Source organism: Nilaparvata lugens, chromosome 9 (genome assembly GCF_014356525.2).
Source record: "Nilaparvata lugens isolate BPH chromosome 9, ASM1435652v1, whole genome shotgun sequence".
In the NCBI taxonomy this organism is placed as follows: domain Eukaryota; kingdom Metazoa; phylum Arthropoda; class Insecta; order Hemiptera; family Delphacidae; genus Nilaparvata; species Nilaparvata lugens.
In genome coordinates, this window is record NC_052512.1 from 40,241,651 (window position 1) to 40,259,796 (window position 18,146).

Consider the following 18,146-nt stretch of genomic DNA (forward strand, 5'->3'; position numbering starts at 1 on the left):
AAAGTATTATTCCAAATTAATAGAAAATTCCATTTTTTCTTTTAGATAGTGTAATGATTAATTAATTAACTTTAGTGTTAATGTTCGAGCATTGAGTTGAAAGGTAATGAAAATATTGAATGTTGAGAACACTCTTTGTGCATGTTGATATTTGTCGCGTGTGCGTTAAATCATTCTATTGGAGGAAGTTCTTTCCAATGTACTTTCTTTCCCCAACTTCTTTTCCATGTCTGTACTTTCTACCAAATTATGCACCAATACTTCCAAGGATTCAGACATAAACTTGTAGGAATCTAAAAATTTAATTTTGCCTACTGAAAGTGTCAAAAAATTAAAAATATGTATCAAACAAATAATTTCTTGTGCGAAAACAATCGAATGCAAAGTATGAAATTGGCGTCTATGTATACGAATGCTCAGAAAAGAAACTTTGCACGTTATGGATTCTTCTACAACGGAAAGGAATTACAGTGTGTTTATTGCTTGCATGCACTGAGATTGCATAAAGCTTGTACATGTTGTCTGTCTACAATTAGATACGCCCCCCTCAGAGACAACTGTGTTACAGCTAAGTGCACATTATTGTTCATAACTTAATCAATGTCATGCAGTGTTTTAGCTTTGCAAAAATTAACTCGCCTCTGGATGAACTTTGGAAATGCTTGTATGACATTGCAGATAAAAAATGTAAAAGATCATTGCCCTCTCTCTGTTAAGACATCAATAGAGCTGTTCCCTCCAAGTGATATAGGTCTGAGGATATCTATAGCCATTTTTGGAATGCTTGTTCATACTAAATTTACTATAGATATTCTCGGAGAGCACACTTAAAAAGCAACGCCTGCGGTTTGTACAGCACATAGAAAATTTTAGAATTTGTGAAATTTTTCTTAACTGTCAGGTGGAAAGCAAACCAATCACTTTTTACAGTATAAAGATGGATTCACTCATCTAGCATTCACTTTAATCTGATAGTAGAGAATTTTTTCCTCAGGGAAATTATTTTTTCCCTCACATTTTCCAATTTTATCTGAGATTTTCGAATTATTGGACATACTAGATACAGGACATCTACATTATTGTAGTGCAAATGATTTCTCAACTATTGTTACAAATTCCGATGAACTTTGGAAATGCTTGTATGACATTGCAGATAAAAAATGTAAAAGATCAACTTAGATCATTCTGTTAAGACATCAATAGAGCTGATACCCCCAGTGATATAGGTCTGAGGATATCTATGTCCATTTTTATCAAGAGATACGCCCCCTCAGACACAACTGTTACAGCTAAGGAATCTACCTTATCAATTTTATTGTTCATAACATAATCGAGGTCATGCAGTGTTTTAGCTTTGCTAAATTCAAAAAATTAACTCGCCTCTTGATGTCAATTTCATTCAATGAATTTGATTCTATTGCAAAAAATATTAAATTTTCAACAGGATTCCAAGGCGATGATTTACCGTTAACAAAAACAGAAAATGTACATTTTCCAATTTTATCTGAGATTTTCGAATTATTGGACATACTAGATACAGGTCATCTACATTATTGTAGTGCAAATGATTTCTCAACTATTGTTACAAATACCGATGAACTTTGGAAATGCTTGTATGACATTGCAGATAAAAAATGTAAAAGATCAACTTAGATCATTCTGTTAAGACATCAATAGAGCTGATACCCCCAGTGATATAGGTCTGAGGATATCTATAGCCATTTTTGGAATACTTTGATAAATTAATTACAAATAAAGAAAATGCAAGAATGTTAATTATATCTCCCAGTGCTGGGGGAAAAAACAAATCTCTTATTTAATTTAGTATTTGCTGAAAATGGTTTAAAATTTAAGCACATTTACTTATTTACCTATATGGACTTTAACATGATGAAAAAAGAAAAATTCAAGCTCATAGATAGATAGTCACTAGATAGATCCGCGATAGTGCTTGAGAACCAAATTTTGTAACAAATTAAATGCTTCAATTACTTGAGATGTCATACAGACAAGGAAAGGTTTAATCATTGCTATAGACGTTTCATCAAACTTCTTAACAAAAACAGTATGAATATTTGAAGTTTTTGTTTTAACGCAAGTTTCATTATCAATTTATCTAAATTTGAAACTCTTTGTTTCATTCTGATTCATAGTTTCAGATTGAAGATTTGATGTTGAAATTGAAGTGAACATAATATTTGAACGATTTGTGACAAAATCAGGAAATTGAAGAAGTTTTGGCCAATAGCCTGTTTTTTCTTTTCCAACTATTGTATTGTTCGCTCTATCTAATAAATAAAGCTAATGAGAGAATGCTTTATTCGTGTAGATTACAATATATACTGGTTTTTTACACTTATATACAATTATAAATGAATTTACATAATATAGACTGAGAAAATATTTTTTGAAGTGCATATGATATGAAAAAAGCAGTTGTCAATAGTTGTAGCTAATATTGTTATGCATTAACATGAATTTGGAAAGAATATTTGAAAAGATCCTTGCAACTAACTCTAGAACGAGAAACTTAAAGAGTAATAGGGTTTTAGCACATCTACAAAAGAGTTTCTTATCTATACTAGACTGGGATTTAATCTGTCAGTATAAGTTGAATTGGGTTCTTAGAGATTCATGATGCTGAAGTAAGATCTGACTGAGAGAATAATTTGAGCATATCTTCCAAGGTTGACTCTCACTGTCAGTATTTAGCACATCTAATAAAGAGTTTCTTATCTATACTAGACTGGGATTTAATCTGTCAGTATAAGTTGAATTGGGTTCTTAGAGCTTCATGATGCTGACTTAAGATCTGACTGAGAGAATAATTTGAGCATATCTTCCAAGGTTGACTCTCACTGTCAGTATAGCATTAGATGGAGTCACTTTAATTTGACAGTAGAAATATGGATTCACTTTAATTTGACAGTAGAAAGATGGATTCACTTTAATTTGACAGTAGAAAAGGGAAAAAGGGAAATTATTTTTTCCCTCACTGTCTCTCTTCCTCCCCCTCGTCCTCACTGGGAGAGGGGTGAGGGTGAGGGAGAGGGTGAGGGAGAAGGAGAGGGAGAGGGAGAAGGAGAGGGAGAGGGAGAGGGAGAAGGAGAGGGAGAAGGAGAGGGAGAAGGAGAGGGAGAAGGAGAGGGAGAGGGAGAGGAGAAGGAGAGGGAGAGGGGGGAGGAGAGGGGGGAGGAGAGGGGGGCGCATGCACAGAGGGGGAGGGGGGAGGGGGAGGGGGATTTGCGCAAAAATTTTTCCTTATTTCTCGCGGATTGCGCAAAAATTCTTCCTTGAACTCTTGATATTAGGCTACTGATACTTGTATCCAAAATGGTGGCTGATTGAAGTTTTAGTTTTTGAAGAAATGAGGGGTTGTAACTCAAATATTTAAAATGTAAACATCCATTGTGTGGTACATAATTTTAAAGGCCTTTTTAAAACAAGAATGACGACATCAATAAAAATGTTCTATGATACTTTTTATCAAAAATGGCGGCTGATTGAAGTTTTAGTTTCTATAGAAATGATTGATAAAAGTAATAAAACTTAAAACAACACTTTTTTTAATGAATAATGGAACACATTGAAAAAATGATTATTTATTTAGTAATCTGTTTGGTACTTTTTACATTTCATTTCAAAAGATGCTCGAAATGCTCCCCTTATTCTCTCGTTTGACAGTGTGTCATACAAACAGACAGTGTGACAAACTGTCATAAATGTAAATAAGATGTCCTTATGAATCTCTAAGTCAACCACTTATGAGGGGTTGAAATTCATTTATGTATGTCAAAAGGTAGAGTATTCGACCAATAACTTGTCCTGAAAGTTACAGTATGTATATCAGTCTCCAACTTATAAAAGTTTTTAAGCTACATAATCAGAATTCTGAGAATTGATTACCGAGAAATTTTATATTTTACTCATAATAACCTATTAAGTTATCCCACTAAACTGTACATTTCATATTTTACAGGACCAAGAGCAGAGAGACTACACCTCATGAAGCTCAAATCGAGGACAATAGCAGTTCAAAGTGGAAATATATAATTAGTTATATATTGAAAGTTCAATTTTTGTAATATTTAATAAAAATCATTGCATTTTATTGAAAATAATGTTTTCTCATTAACATTTTTCACTCATATAGATATACTCTGAAGTTAAGCTTTAAAGAAAATAAGCTAATATAGATATCAATATTTAATATTTTAATAGATATTAAAAGTAATGATTGATGTGTTACTCAGATGTATATGAACTGTATTCCATTTGAGGTGTTGCAAGCATAGAGGGCTGTTTGAACCAGAGCAGACTTGATTTAATTGATTCATCGAATGGCGAGTGACTCATGCACTGCTCCCTCTCAGGACAGTCTGCTTGCTGTTATTGGTTAGCAGAGGTCGATCTCGACTCAATCAATACAGCTACAGAGACAGTTTATAGACTGCCCTGACAGGAGAGAATGAATAAGTAATTTGCCATTCACAGGAGAATTTTAAGGAATATTTCAATTTGAATATATAGATTTCATCTATATATAGAATGTATGGATGTCCACTGAGTATAGAAATAGAGTATTAAGGCAATAGTAAGATTGGAGCATTAGTTTGAAAGAATAATTGAATCATGAATAATAAGAATTACAGATTTATTTCAAATTCTGGATGAAATTTGAATTATGATTAAGCATTGATATTGGATTGCACTGGCCTTGAATCAGATTCATGATTCAAAGCTGAAAGAAGCTTACTTCAAGAGGGCAGTATGCCTTGAATCAGGATTGATTCACTCTAAACATCCAGCTTGAATCAGACACTAATTGAGCTAGAATCACAATAGAATCGAGCTTGCATTTCGTGAAAGGTGTTTTGATTTCGATTCAAGTTGATTTTGCTGATTGGGTACTCAGCTCATCTACAACCATTCCATATCCACCAACACCTTCTTCAAAGGTGAGAGAAAATGTTTCAACTGTTATTGGTTCAGGCTAGAAAGAGTAGCTGTCAGTATACACCAGTGTCAAACCAAGATACATCCATCCTATATCATCTTCATGACTTTCACTCTAGGCATAGTGCTCAAACTGCAATATATAGCGGGGTGGGGGGAAATTCTCAATGTTAAGGTGTTCCCCCCTGCAGAAGCGGAATCTTGAGGGAGAGAGAGACACAGGTTGCTTACTTCAACATCAGCTCGACCGCCACCACCTTGCCACACCAAGAAACTAGGAATCTGTCTCCCAGTCAGTCTGCATCTATACTGCTCCAAGTTACAGTTTGTTAAACTATGCTTAATTGAATCCAGTCTATGTTCCACCATGAAGGAAAGGAGATAGGCTTCTTTTGTTCCTTTCTTTGTTACATTTTCATTTCCTTGCTCCTTTTTGAGGAGCAAAGAGGGCTCCTTCTTCTGTGGCTCTACTTGTTGTTATTGCAATATGATATTGTACATAGTTACCAGACTAATAATATAATAAATACATTTTATTTCAGGTTGAAATTTTCGATAAATTCATCAAAGGTAAGTTGATTGGATGAAATTTATTTTTCCAAAAGCACATCACAAACAAAAAAAAATTAATTTGTGGATGCAGCCAGCTAGAATTTGTGGATCCCCTCCAACCAGTTAGTGGATGGAAACATTTCAATATTCTGATTGAGGTTTTCACTCCATACACTTTGTCATTGTCTTCTTCCAGGGACAGGCCAAGAACTAACCCATGACTGGACATCATGCTAGCTTTTCATACGACATAGGATTGTTTCAATTTTAATCTATCTCTTGTTGTTCTTTCAAGATTAAGGAACAGTCAAAACGATTACAGTATAAAATATTGGCCTTGAACCGTCGAATCTTCATATTACAGAAAAATAATTTTTGTTGAAAATTATGTAAAATTGTTTTGAACAGTAGTTTTAGAATATAATAAATTGGTAATAGATTAAATTTTATAACTGCAATTCATAGATTCATATGATTATATCAACAAAATTGCAGTGTTACCAATTCAAATGAGAGAGGAAGATGAAAATTCAAGAACACTCCAGAGCATGAAAGTAGATCTTTGTTTATTGTTTGAGATTGATTCAAGTTAACATTGAATTAATTTATCTTAATTTTAGCTAGGAAGATAGTTGTTTATGAATTATATGTTCAGAATTCAGTGTCCTGATAAGATAAAGTGCTTTGGAAAGTGAGTTCCCCTCTTCCACTACCTTATCCATCTTGTCTGTTGAATTCCCTATGCAAGCTACCAGTTAACATTGAATTAATTTATCTTAATTTTAGCTAGGAAGATAGTTGTTTATGAATTATATGTTCAGGACAACTATAGTCCAGGTGGACTATATCGGCGGAGGGCCACTGGACTATATAATACTGCCAGTTCAAAACATCGAACTCAACTCTGTAGGGATCTAGATCTACAGTGAGGTCCACGTTTGATTAGCAATGGTATTGCTATCCTTGTCAATCATTCACAGAGTTCGCATTAACAGAGCTCAACTAGAAAAATTATTCCAAAGAATTCAGAGTGCTCATGACCTTATAAAAAATTTGTCTGATGAGGAAATTTCCAAACAATTTAGAGCATTGGCTAGTTTGATTCCAGCTACTGTTGAACAGTACTCCCAGGTGGAAAGTACTGTTATTGAATTAGAAGTTGAGTTGAACCCGGATAATGATATTGAATTTAATGATTCATATTTAGAGTTGGTAGCTGTTATTAATTTAGCATTGGAAAATCTTAATGAAAAAAATTAGATGGTGCTAAAGCAGAACTAACAAGGTCTAGCAGTCAACATGATCATAATAATATGTTACCCAAGATTGAGTTGCCTAGTTTTTCTGGACAGCAATCACAATGGTCATCCTTTTATAAGCAAATTCAATGAGCAATATTATTGAAATTCCATTGCTCATTTTATCAAATAACTGGGAAGATGTTGAACATTTTCAGGCATTATGACTCGTTTAACATTAATTGCCAATGGAGGGAGTTCTGCACAAGAACCAGTAGAAACTCTGGGTGAATCAACTGTGAGCAAGTTGAATAGAAAATACCCAAATAATGGTGAGTTGAATATACATATGAACATTATAGAATAATTGTTATTTTCATTTTTTTTATTACATTGCTATATATGAGTTTTTCATCAAAATCGGTCTATGACAAGACTCCAATTATCTGCTGCTAGGTCTAAGAATAGACTAACAATTATTGTTATTATTTTGTGTGTTTTGTCTCCATTTCACTGAGAAAGAAGGTGGCATTGGCTACTAAGCAAAATGACACCTTTTATGTATTTTGGAATATTCAAAAAACTTCTAACAATTGATGTTGTACACAGTATGATTGCTTTTTGCATTGGATTTAACACCCATGCTGATTATCCCAACTTATCAGCCAAAACGTTATAGGTACCATCCCTGTTGCTGACATCAATAATGGCACAATTGCAACGTTTTTCTGCCTCCACAGCTGCTTCATCTCATTTGCCAAAGGCAGGTATTTGACAACTTTCTCTTCACTACACTGTTTTAAATCATGTGTATTGGGAATGTCAATGTCTATGAGGCGGAGGTGTTCTGTTTCTGCCTATCTATGAGTATAATGTCCGGTCTATTGTAGGCTATTGTTTCGTCTGTAAGAACTGACCGATCCCAGTACAGCTTGTAAGAAGCATTCACCGAAACTGCACTAGTAGTATATTGGTAATACAGTACTGAGCTTGGTAACAGGCTGTGCAGGCATGCTAAGCTCCTATGTATGATCCTTGCCACCTGGTTGTACCGGTGAAGATAGTCAGTTGCCACCAAAGCCTGACATGCACTAGTCACATGCTGGACTGTTTCAGATACCTGGTGGCATTTGCGGCATGTATCATTGTCAAGACTTTCTCGAACTATGTATTTTAAATAGTTTCTGGTAGCAACACACTGATCTTGGATAGCCACCATGAATCCTCCAGTCTCTGCAACGATGCCCTCCCCAACTGAGCCAAGCGTCGGATGATTCCTGGCAAATATATGGGTTATTTAGATCGTGAGCATGGCGTCCATGCAGAAGCTTCTCTAATCACCCCTGGCAAATGGTAGCAATGTGGTCTCTATCCAATCCTAGATCCACCACTTCAGAGTGACAAAGATGGAGAGGCTTGTAGCTATCACCAGCAGCTACAACAACCTGATGCAGCAATGAGTTGTGTGTGTGAGAAAGAAATTCCTGAAAGATTGTACCTGCCTCTGGCAGCTTCTGTGGATGTCTGTCATACCCCTTCTGCCCTTAGTTCTTGGGAAAACCAGACGCTCTACTGCTGATTTTGTGTGATGCATTCAGAATTTCGTAGGAAAATTATGGGTGGAGGGAGCTAAGTTTTCCAGCTCTGTAGCAGACGAATTCACAACACCTATCATGTATGTAAGAACAGGAATAGCATAGGAGTTGATTGCTTTGAAAGTGCCCCTCCCATTAATCCTTGAGTTTAGCACTGCTTTCACCTGCTTCACATACTCATTTGTTACTTTCTCACATATGTCTTTGTAATTAAGTCATTTTGTGTACATTAGCCCCATTATTATCATTTCATTCATAAGCATGCTTTTGTGGATATATTCTTAAAGAAGGGGCACTTTTATGCAACCTTCATTTCATTTTAGAACACTATATGACACTATTCTATGAACGTGTGTGCATTCTCTTTGACTTAACCTTTGACAGGTTTCTGACAGGTTGATATTCAACTTCCCTTCAGCTAGAGTGATAGCTCTTGGTATTTTCTGATTTTCTCGTCTCTGGTCTTCTGAGCATTCTCATCTGGAGGTACAGTGATATCAATAATATAAGCCCTCTTCTCCAGCTGATCCAATACTAGGATGTCAAGCTTGTTGTGTACTACTCGCCTGTCTGTAATCATTTGGACATCCCAGTAGATCTTGACGTGATTGAACTCAACCAGAGGAGGAGGCTGAAAGTTATAATAGAGGGGATCTCTGCAATATTCCAAAACATGATCTGCAGCTCCAAGTGCACAATTTTTTGCCACATTGTTATGGCACAACATATACTCTCTTGATGCTAGCACTGATCAACCATATACAATATGTTTGATACTTTCTACTGCACTGGTACACATCCTGCATTTGTCACTTATGGTCCTGTCTCCCATTATATGCCTCCTATAAGCATTTGTTGCTATCACTTGATCTTGAATCGCCTGTACAATCAGTCTCTGGAAACAAACTCCCCACTGTTAGCCACATGCAAGCTCTTGACTTATTGGCTCTGAATAAAGGTGTCCATAAAACCGTCCATGAAACTCCCTTGTCCTCCATTCTTCTTTTAGGTCTTGAGCAGATAGCAGCTCCATCCTGCTCTGGTTTCTCAAATCAAGGGCTGTGTAACCATTATCCAGCTGGCATACCTTCACAAACAAATCTGAATCAGCATTCTGGAAATAAAATCTCAACTCAATCTCCTGATTTTCACACAACCTTGATACCCTCATCAAACCACGACTTCCCATACTCCTTGATGGGTACAATCAAGCAACTGAGGCATGTGGATGATGCATCCTTAATTTAGTCATCCTTGTCCTGACATCAATCTGCTCCAATCAAGTATCTGACCACTTCAGAAAACCAAAGAATTCACCTTCCACTTTTGTGAGCACTTCTGTTTTTGAGATTTTCAGATGTCCCAAGTAATGTTACAACCAGTTTAATAATAAACTACTTGCAAACAAGTGAAAGAATGCAATGAACCTCAGAGTCAGCGGATCATGTCAGCAGCTCAATATCATGAAGGAAATCAGGTTAAGAAAATTCGAAATTTGAGAGAGTCAAGAATATAATAATATATTCCTCAAAACAAATATGAAAATCGAAAAGAAACCATGATTGTCACAAAGTACAGTACCTATTACAAACATGTGAAATAAAATTAAATTTAGAGTTCATGAATTTATTCAGAAAGTAGTGCTACCCCTTTAATATTTCACTCGGCATTTTGAAAGATTCCCAAGTGATTAATTTGTGAAGAGAAGAGAATATGTAGTTGAAGAAATATCTATTATATCATAGGTAGGCCTACTTTACTGTGTGGTGTTTTCATGATGTTTAGTCCAGTTTACTTAAATTCCTTGGTCCAGTAGTTAGATTTGTTGTACAAGCAGATTGTGTTTTAAGATATCTTCAATATAATCATATTTAACATAAATCAAAAACCTGTATGAGAAAATAACAATCTGATAATTCTACATACAAAATTATTACTTGTTAAAACAAGATAGCTTTGTCGAGATTTGTAAAATTAGTAGGTAACAAATACAGAAAAGATACTTATTAAATTGATAATGAGATTTCCAGAAAATAAAAAAAAATTTAGAGACATAATAAAAGTAAAAACAAACAGATGTAAAATAATAAAAAATTGGATAATTGAGAATTAGGTCATTGGATGGTAGAACAGGTTAGGTCTAGTCATAAAGTAGAAAAATTATAACGTTTCGTAAATTTGACTTTAGTTAATGAGAATAAAATATATTAAATGAATTCGGTATGAAGATCAGAATATAAAGAAATATAACAAAATTTTAAAAATAATATAGATGAATTTTCAAGAACATTAGAAAGTGATAAGAGTGTACAAGCTAATTCAGGATCTACAAATTTAGAAAGAGGTTTTAAACTTACTCATCTGGGTTTAAAAAAAAGACTCAATCAAAAAATTAAAAGTAAAGAAGGCCGACGCCTATTCTGGCAATATTAATTCATGTTGGAAGATAATTGAGTACTGAACAAAAAGAAGAAACCATTTATTAAATTTTAAGTCAGACAATGCCAAAATCCAATGAAGTAGTGAGTGATGAAGCATTCAGTAGTGGAATACAGCATAACAGTTCAGCTGTTCAACAGCAGTTTTGCCAACTTGCAAAACAAAATACAAAAGTATAAATCTTTTATGAACTATAAACTGACAAAATTCGATTGTAATTATTCAAATTACGGAATTAAGATTATAGTTAACTATTGAGAATTTAATTTTGGTACAGTACTTATTATGACTGTCCTTGTTTAAGCTCTGGAATCTCACTATTCAGTGCTCTTAGACTTAGTTCATCCCTCTGCATTTTCAGTTGACCCTTCTTCACATGCAGTACTGCACACTTACTCAATCCAAAATTCATGCAAATGTTCTGACTGAAGGCAGTAGATGCATTTCAAGAGAACTGACGGACTTTTTTGCTCCAAAACCCCCTCCCCCCTCTCCCCCCTCGTCAATCCCGCCTCCCCTTCCCCCCGCCTGGAGGGTGGGGGGGTGTTCTAAAAATAGATTTCCCCCTCCCCCTGCCCAGTGGCGGTGAGGGGGTTGAAAAGAGAGAGATATCTCTCTCTCCCCCTCCCCCTGCCGAGTGGCGGTGAGGGGGTTGAAAAGAGAGAGATATATATCTCTCTCTCCCCCTCCCCCTGCCCAGTGGTGGTGAGGGGGTTGAAAAGAGAGAGATATATCTTTCTCTCTCTCCCCTTCCCCCTCCCCAGGTGAGGGAAAAAAATTTCCCTTTTAGGAGGAAAAATTCCCTCAGGGGAAAAATAATTTCCCTTTTAGGAGGAAAAATTCCCTCTCTATACTGACAGATTAAAGTGAATCCATATTTCTACATCTAATGCTATACTGACAGATTGAAGTGAATGCTAGATGAGGGAAAAAAATCCCTTTGAGAGGGAAAAATTCCCTTGGTGACAGATTAAAGTGAATCCATATTTCTACATCTAATGCTATACTGACAGATTGAAGTGAATTGAGAAATTCTCTCTCTCTCCCAGTATAGATGAGGGGGATGAATAAAGTGAGGGGAAAATTCCCTTTTAGAGGGAAAAATTCCCTTGCTGACAAATTAAAGTGAATCCTTTTTGCTATACTGACAGATTAAAGTGAATCCCTTTCTCGAATGCTATACTAGTGAATCCAGAGTGAATGACTCTCTCTACATCTATACTATACTAGTGAATTGAGAAATTCTCTCTCTCTCTCACATCTAATGCTATACTGTACTAGTGAATCTCTACAATGATCTAAGTTCTTTTACATTTTTTATCGACAGACAACATGTACGCGCTTTATGCAGTCTCAATGCATGCATGCAATAAACACACTGTAAATCCTTTCCATTGTAGAAAAATCCATAACGAGCAAAGTTTCTTTTCTGTGAATTCGTGTACATCGGCGCCATTTTCATACTTTGCATTCGATTGTTTTCGCACAAGAAATTATTTGTTTGATACATATTTTTAAACAACAAAGAATTATAATGTTGAGCACTGAACAAAGCACACCGTCCATCTGGTCTATTTTTATGAATGTTACACACAGCATAACACCATGAACTAGTGAAAAAGCTGAAATCAGGTTTTGGAAAATCCTCTGGTATACATTGAACATTAGTATGCAATCTTCTTAAAAACTTTGCTTTCTCAGTTCCTTTTGTGAAAATTTTCTCATAACCTGCAAGGTAATCACGTATTAATGAGTCACTGTATTCTAAATCTCCATCTTCCCATTTTATTTTATGATAGTGACGTTCTAACCATGTTACTTCGTTATACAATTTTGCACTCAATTCTGTCTTTGCAAATGGTGATTTGAAATGGAACACAATATAATTATTAAACTGATCAATTATGGCAAGTTCTTTCACAATAATTTGATTACAATCTTGTTTAAACCAGTGAAGATCAACCATAGCAATTTTCGCACTCGCTTCCTTGTCCACTTCTTTATCTTCGGCGGGCTCATTGAATCCTTTGTCTTTCTCCCTCCCCTCCTCCTCCTCTTCTTGTTTCTCCTCCTCCACCTGCAGCGGCTTCGGTGTACTTGCTTCATAATAGAAACTATCAAGATCGCACTGAATACCAATAGAGCGAGTTTGTGGCTTGTCCAAAATATCAGAACACAAAGAATAGGACATGTTGTCTGTTCAAAGGTGAAATTGATAATGAACTAAATTGAGCAGAATGCACACCTTATATAGGCAGTGCGCTCTATCAATAAAATTACTGAACTTCTTTCACCATGCTCGTCAGAGGTGTGTACTCCATCACACGATCGCTAATTAAAACGCAATAGGCGGAAGTATTTGCAGGTACTGCACTATTAAATTCCATTTCAATACGAACATCTGTCGATGATTTCAAATGACTTGGTTGGTGTGAACAATCTACAACAATCAGCGGTGTTGATTCACAAAACCAGTCCCTGGCAATGGCATAGTTCCACCGTTTGCAACCAGAGTCGCTTGAATCGTTTCCACAACCAACTGATGAATATATGCACTCGATACATAGATATATGATTTACAGTGTTGCCGTATTGACTCATCACAGTCTTAAAAACAAACGGCGTTTGGCTCTTCTTGCTCCCTATTCATAATAATATATAATTTATTGTGCTTGGCAACTGTCCAAGTGTAGTTGGACAGCGTTCAACTGAAGGGGCTATTAGGAATGATACTATCGATAGTCAGACAGTCACTCTCGATCAGACACGATCTGACACTGACAGGATCAGAGAGAGTAGTCACTCGTTCTCTTTCACGAATCTTATTTACATAGCCTACTATTGCCCTTCCTTTTCTTTTTGTCCATAATATAAAATGATTCTCCCTTCTGTCTCACCTTTATAATCATTTCATTTCATTTCATTTTTTAAAATAAAAAGTAAGTTGAAGTCTCATACATATGAGATACTTTATTCATCAAATGTAATAAGCCTTGGTATTTCTCAAAATGAGGATTGTTAATTTTTGGTTAATTTTAATGAGTTGTACGTGGTTATGAAAAATGTATTGATTACAAAGTTAGGTGGAAAGAAGGCCACATACATAAGTTGAAGTCTCATACATATGAAATACTTTATTCATCAAATGTAATAAGCTAAAGTATGTAATCAGCTTGTAATAAGCTGAAATAATCAAATGTAATAAGCTTAAGCTTGTAATCAAGCCGTAATAAGCCTTAGTATTTCTCAAACTGAGAAATTGTTAATTTTAATGAGTTGTACATGGTTATGAAAAATGTATTGATTACAAAGTTTGGTGGAAAGAAGGCCACATATTGTAGTGCGACCATAATTATAATATACTATTATTAGGTGTCTAATCACATCCAGTTAATCTTTGTAATCAATCCTTTATCCTGTTCTATTCTCAATTTACAGTCAAGAATTATATTAAATTGTAACTTCTGTGTAAGCTGCAAAGTAGCATGGAATTAATTATATTTTAGTGCTGTCTCTTTATAAATTTTGCAATTTATTATTTTTGCAAATCTTGTTTTGTTATGTGGATAGTAATAGAATAACTTTTTTATTTGATTACGTGACGAAATTAGGACATTAATGTCCACTCTACCACTTAACCACATAATAATGGCAGAGGATTGTACATTTTTCATCAAATCTATAATTCTAATTTCTTGGATCTTCATGGAGGTACCAACTTTATAATTCCCCCTAGTAAAACTAGCTGAGAATTAAAATGAAACCAACTTTATAATTCCCTCTAGTAAAACTAGCTACACACTTTTCAAGACACTCCCAGTCCATTATTTTGTTTTTGGCCAGAGGAGGGTGAATCAACACAGAGAATGGAAATGACCGTGAAGTATTTCTATTCATAATTTCCACCCTCGGCCAAAATCTGCCTGCAAACGTGACTTTCAAAAACGGAAAAGAATTCTGTGAGAGCATTTCTCAGTCGTTCTTCAAAGTGGAAAGGTTTCGTGAGTGAATGAGGTCTCTGTATAAAGATTGAATTGATTGTTTGATGTATCAGTGATTGAAACTAAAATGAAGGTTCAACATTTTTTAAATGATTAACTTTTAAATTTAATATTAAGTTTTTAATATAATATAGTTAGATTGTGAATAATTCATAGTTATTTATCATGCCAAATACTCGTTGTTCATATAAAAACTGTACCAAAAGCCGATTCAAGAATAGAGGAATCAAAATGCACAGATTTCCCAAAGAAAACAGCGATGCTTGGATCACAAGAGCAGGTAAGATGATGTTAAAACTTTTTTTATCATTTATTTTCAATTGAATTATTGTGACATCCCTACTTTTAAAGTTTCGTTTCATTTTGGATCATCATTTTTATGAATATAACTTGTCAAGATTTCATATTTCAAGATGTTGACTCTATATTGATTTTTCGAACATCAAATAGATTAAAAGCCTGTTGTTCATTACCTATCATATTTATACGATTTGTAATAATTGTATCCACAAATAATAATACATGAAATACATAAAATCATCATAATAAATACATCATTACCTTTTCAATCTCGAATCTACATAAAAATCTTTTTCTTTCTCTTCTCCTCTTTATTCTTCTACTTCTTTTCCGTCTTCTTCGTTTTCTTTTTCTTCATCTACTTCTTTTTTTCTTTCTTCTTATTCTTTTCATTTTTCTTCTTCTTCTTTTTCTTTTTCTTCTTCTTCTTCTTCTTCTTCTTCTTCTTCTTCCACTTCTTCTCAGACGTTTCTATTATATTGTATCAGACTTGTTTGAGAGACTCTTGATTAACAGTAAAATCACGAAAAAATGAATAACTAAAATTGCTTTTTTTTAATTGGCTGTAACTTTCGAATGGTATTGAAACCAAAGAATTGTTCATTGGAGTGAGAAGAGGTGAAACTTTTTTACATCTTTTCAAGATTTAGAAATTTTATTGGAAGCATTCCACAAGATACGCAGCTTTGAATAGGCACTATAAAAATGGACCATTTTCTTATGTTTGGAAATATGGGTTGGAGTATACTCAACAATAAATTTTCATTTCTTAAACGAATTTGACTCATGATACATAATTTTTTCAAAATACATGGAGCATTCTTATCAGGTGTACCTGGAATTCTATGATGTGATACAGCGCAGGATTTTGAATTATACATTCAAATTCTGACAATCGGAAGATATTAGTTGACTAAATACTGAAATTCGTCAAAATTGACTTTTCTTAAAATTTTACTCATTTAAAAAAAATTGTAACCTAGTATTCATTGAAGATAAAGAATTCCAAATTATTGCATTTTATTAAGAATTCAATCATCTACAAAAAAGGTGAGGGCGAATTTTTCTGCCCAATGACTGGTTTTGGTAGAAATAGCTGAAAACTGGAAAATTAACAGAAAATTGAGGTTTTTGGGCCATACTGTATTTAGGAAATTTTGTATGCAGAAATTGGTTCTACACTTCTCTTATGCATTCAAACAATCAATACTACAATATGAATTGCAAGCACCATATAAATATCCAACAGTATCAAAGTTATCCACATTTAATGATACAAATGATAGTCCGGGAGCAAATGTCATGAATAAGGCACTCCGTGGTCATTTTTGGGTAACAGCCGTGAAAGATGCCTCAATTTCCTCATTAGGTCTACATTATGAGGATCGTGATGATGATAAGTCAAAATCACAAGCAAACACCTCGAAAACAAGATGGCCGCCAAAATTTTCAGGGTTTTACTATATCGCTTTTATTTCAATAACCGTTCAAGAAATTCAACCGTTTTTTTAGACGAAAATATTTTTAAAATCTTACTCTACAATTTTTGTTTCATAAAATTTTCCTATAAACGCATATTTTTTAGTTACAACCTCCAAAACCCTACATGATATCTGGTGCGTTTTTTCATATATGCATGAGGTAACAAGCTAGAACTATAAAATCGATTTTTCATGACTACTTCAAGATAGAGACTTGCAAATGGTCTCAATCTCTTTGTTACAACAAGCTGAATAAGAATATTGATGTTGGAAACAACGAAAATATTCGACATCATTGGAAAATTCAAGATACATTTTTATATCACTTGCTATTCAATTATTGTAAGAAAAGTCAGATTGGTTTTATCACTAAAGTGTTTAGAATTAAGTGTTTATCATTTATGATGTTCGAATGAATTGTCTCATTTCGACCACTCTTTTCATGATTTATTCAACTTAAAAAACTTGAAACATACATTTTTCGGGGACAATATTTCACTTTCCACCCTGTAAATGTATTCGCAGTAGACATACACTAGTGTTATTAGTACAGTGTTTTAGAATATTTCGAAAGCTTTAAAATGATATCTGGTTGGAGGCTGTAAGTCCATATTCCACGGCTGAAGTGTAATCGGAAAAAGATAGAAAAGTACTGCTTGCAGCGGAAAACAGGTTTTTTACACCAAATGCCAATCCCAATAATTAGAAAACCATGGCGCAATTAAATGGCAGCTAAAAATCTCATTTCAAGAGTTTGAAGTTATATTCACCTAGTAAAAGTTGTTGGAATTGGATAAGACTTTCGGATATTGTAGTATGATTATTTTGGAGCTTTGAGATGGCTGAATTGATCCGATATCCTCGACATTATTAGAATTGCAGACGATTTCATGAAAATCTACATTTTTTGCCGCCATCTTGTTTTTTTATGATGGCAAGCATTTTTGAGATTGCCATCATGGATAATCTCTTTCTACACATCAAAACAAAGAGATTGATACCATTCCCAAGTCTGTAACTTCAAGGAGTTATGAGTTACACCGTTTTTCTAATTGTTGGGATTGGCATTTGGTGGAAAAAGCGTGTTTTCCGCTGCAAACAGTACTTGAAATGTTCTAAAAATGCTCTAAATTTTATGATTTAAAATTTCTCTGTATCTCTTATACAATAAAAGTTATAATGGAATGAAATTTGAAAACATTTAGGAAAAAAGTTTTTTTTTGGCTTTTGAAGGTTGTAGCCTAACTAAAAAATATGCGTTTTAGAGGAAAATTTTATGAAACAAAAATTGTAGAGTAAGATTTTAAAAATATTTTCATCTAAAAAAACGGTTGAATTTCTTGAACGGTTATTGAAATAAAAGCGATATAGCAAAACCCTGAAAATTTTGGCGGCCATCTTGTTTTCGAGGTGTTTGCTTGTGATTTTGACTTATCATCATCACAATCCTTTTTATGCTAGATCTAACGAAGAAATTAAGACATCTTCCACAGCTGTTACCCAAAAATGACCACAGAATGACATTTGCGCCCAGACTATGAAGAGAATTAGTTACATTTTTTTATAATGGCTAACAATTGCTGT

The 18,146-nt window shown here is 34.4% G+C and overlaps 2 protein-coding genes across 5 annotated transcripts in view; both read left to right on the forward strand.

The window, feature by feature from the left end:
* The window catches only part of LOC111058921 (uncharacterized protein K02A2.6-like), a 37,649-nt gene extending 33,549 nt beyond the window's left edge, over positions 1–4,100 (forward strand). The window contains exon 3 of the mRNA XM_039435858.1: positions 3,980–4,100. The gene's annotated coding sequence lies outside the window, so the exon portion shown is untranslated. The remainder of the gene's footprint in view (positions 1–3,979) is intronic.
* The window catches only part of LOC111059185, a 267,640-nt gene that overhangs the window by 215,343 nt on the left and 34,151 nt on the right, over positions 1–18,146 (forward strand). For 3 of the 4 annotated variants that reach the window (XM_039435862.1, XM_039435860.1, XM_039435859.1), the window contains 3 exons: positions 5,499–5,526; positions 6,965–7,078; positions 7,426–7,509. In XM_039435862.1, the coding sequence (XP_039291796.1) occupies positions 5,499–5,526; positions 6,965–7,078; positions 7,426–7,509 (226 nt within the window). The remainder of the gene's footprint in view (positions 1–5,498; positions 5,527–6,964; positions 7,079–7,425; positions 7,510–18,146) is intronic. The other variant, XM_039435861.1, reaches the window with a different exon arrangement.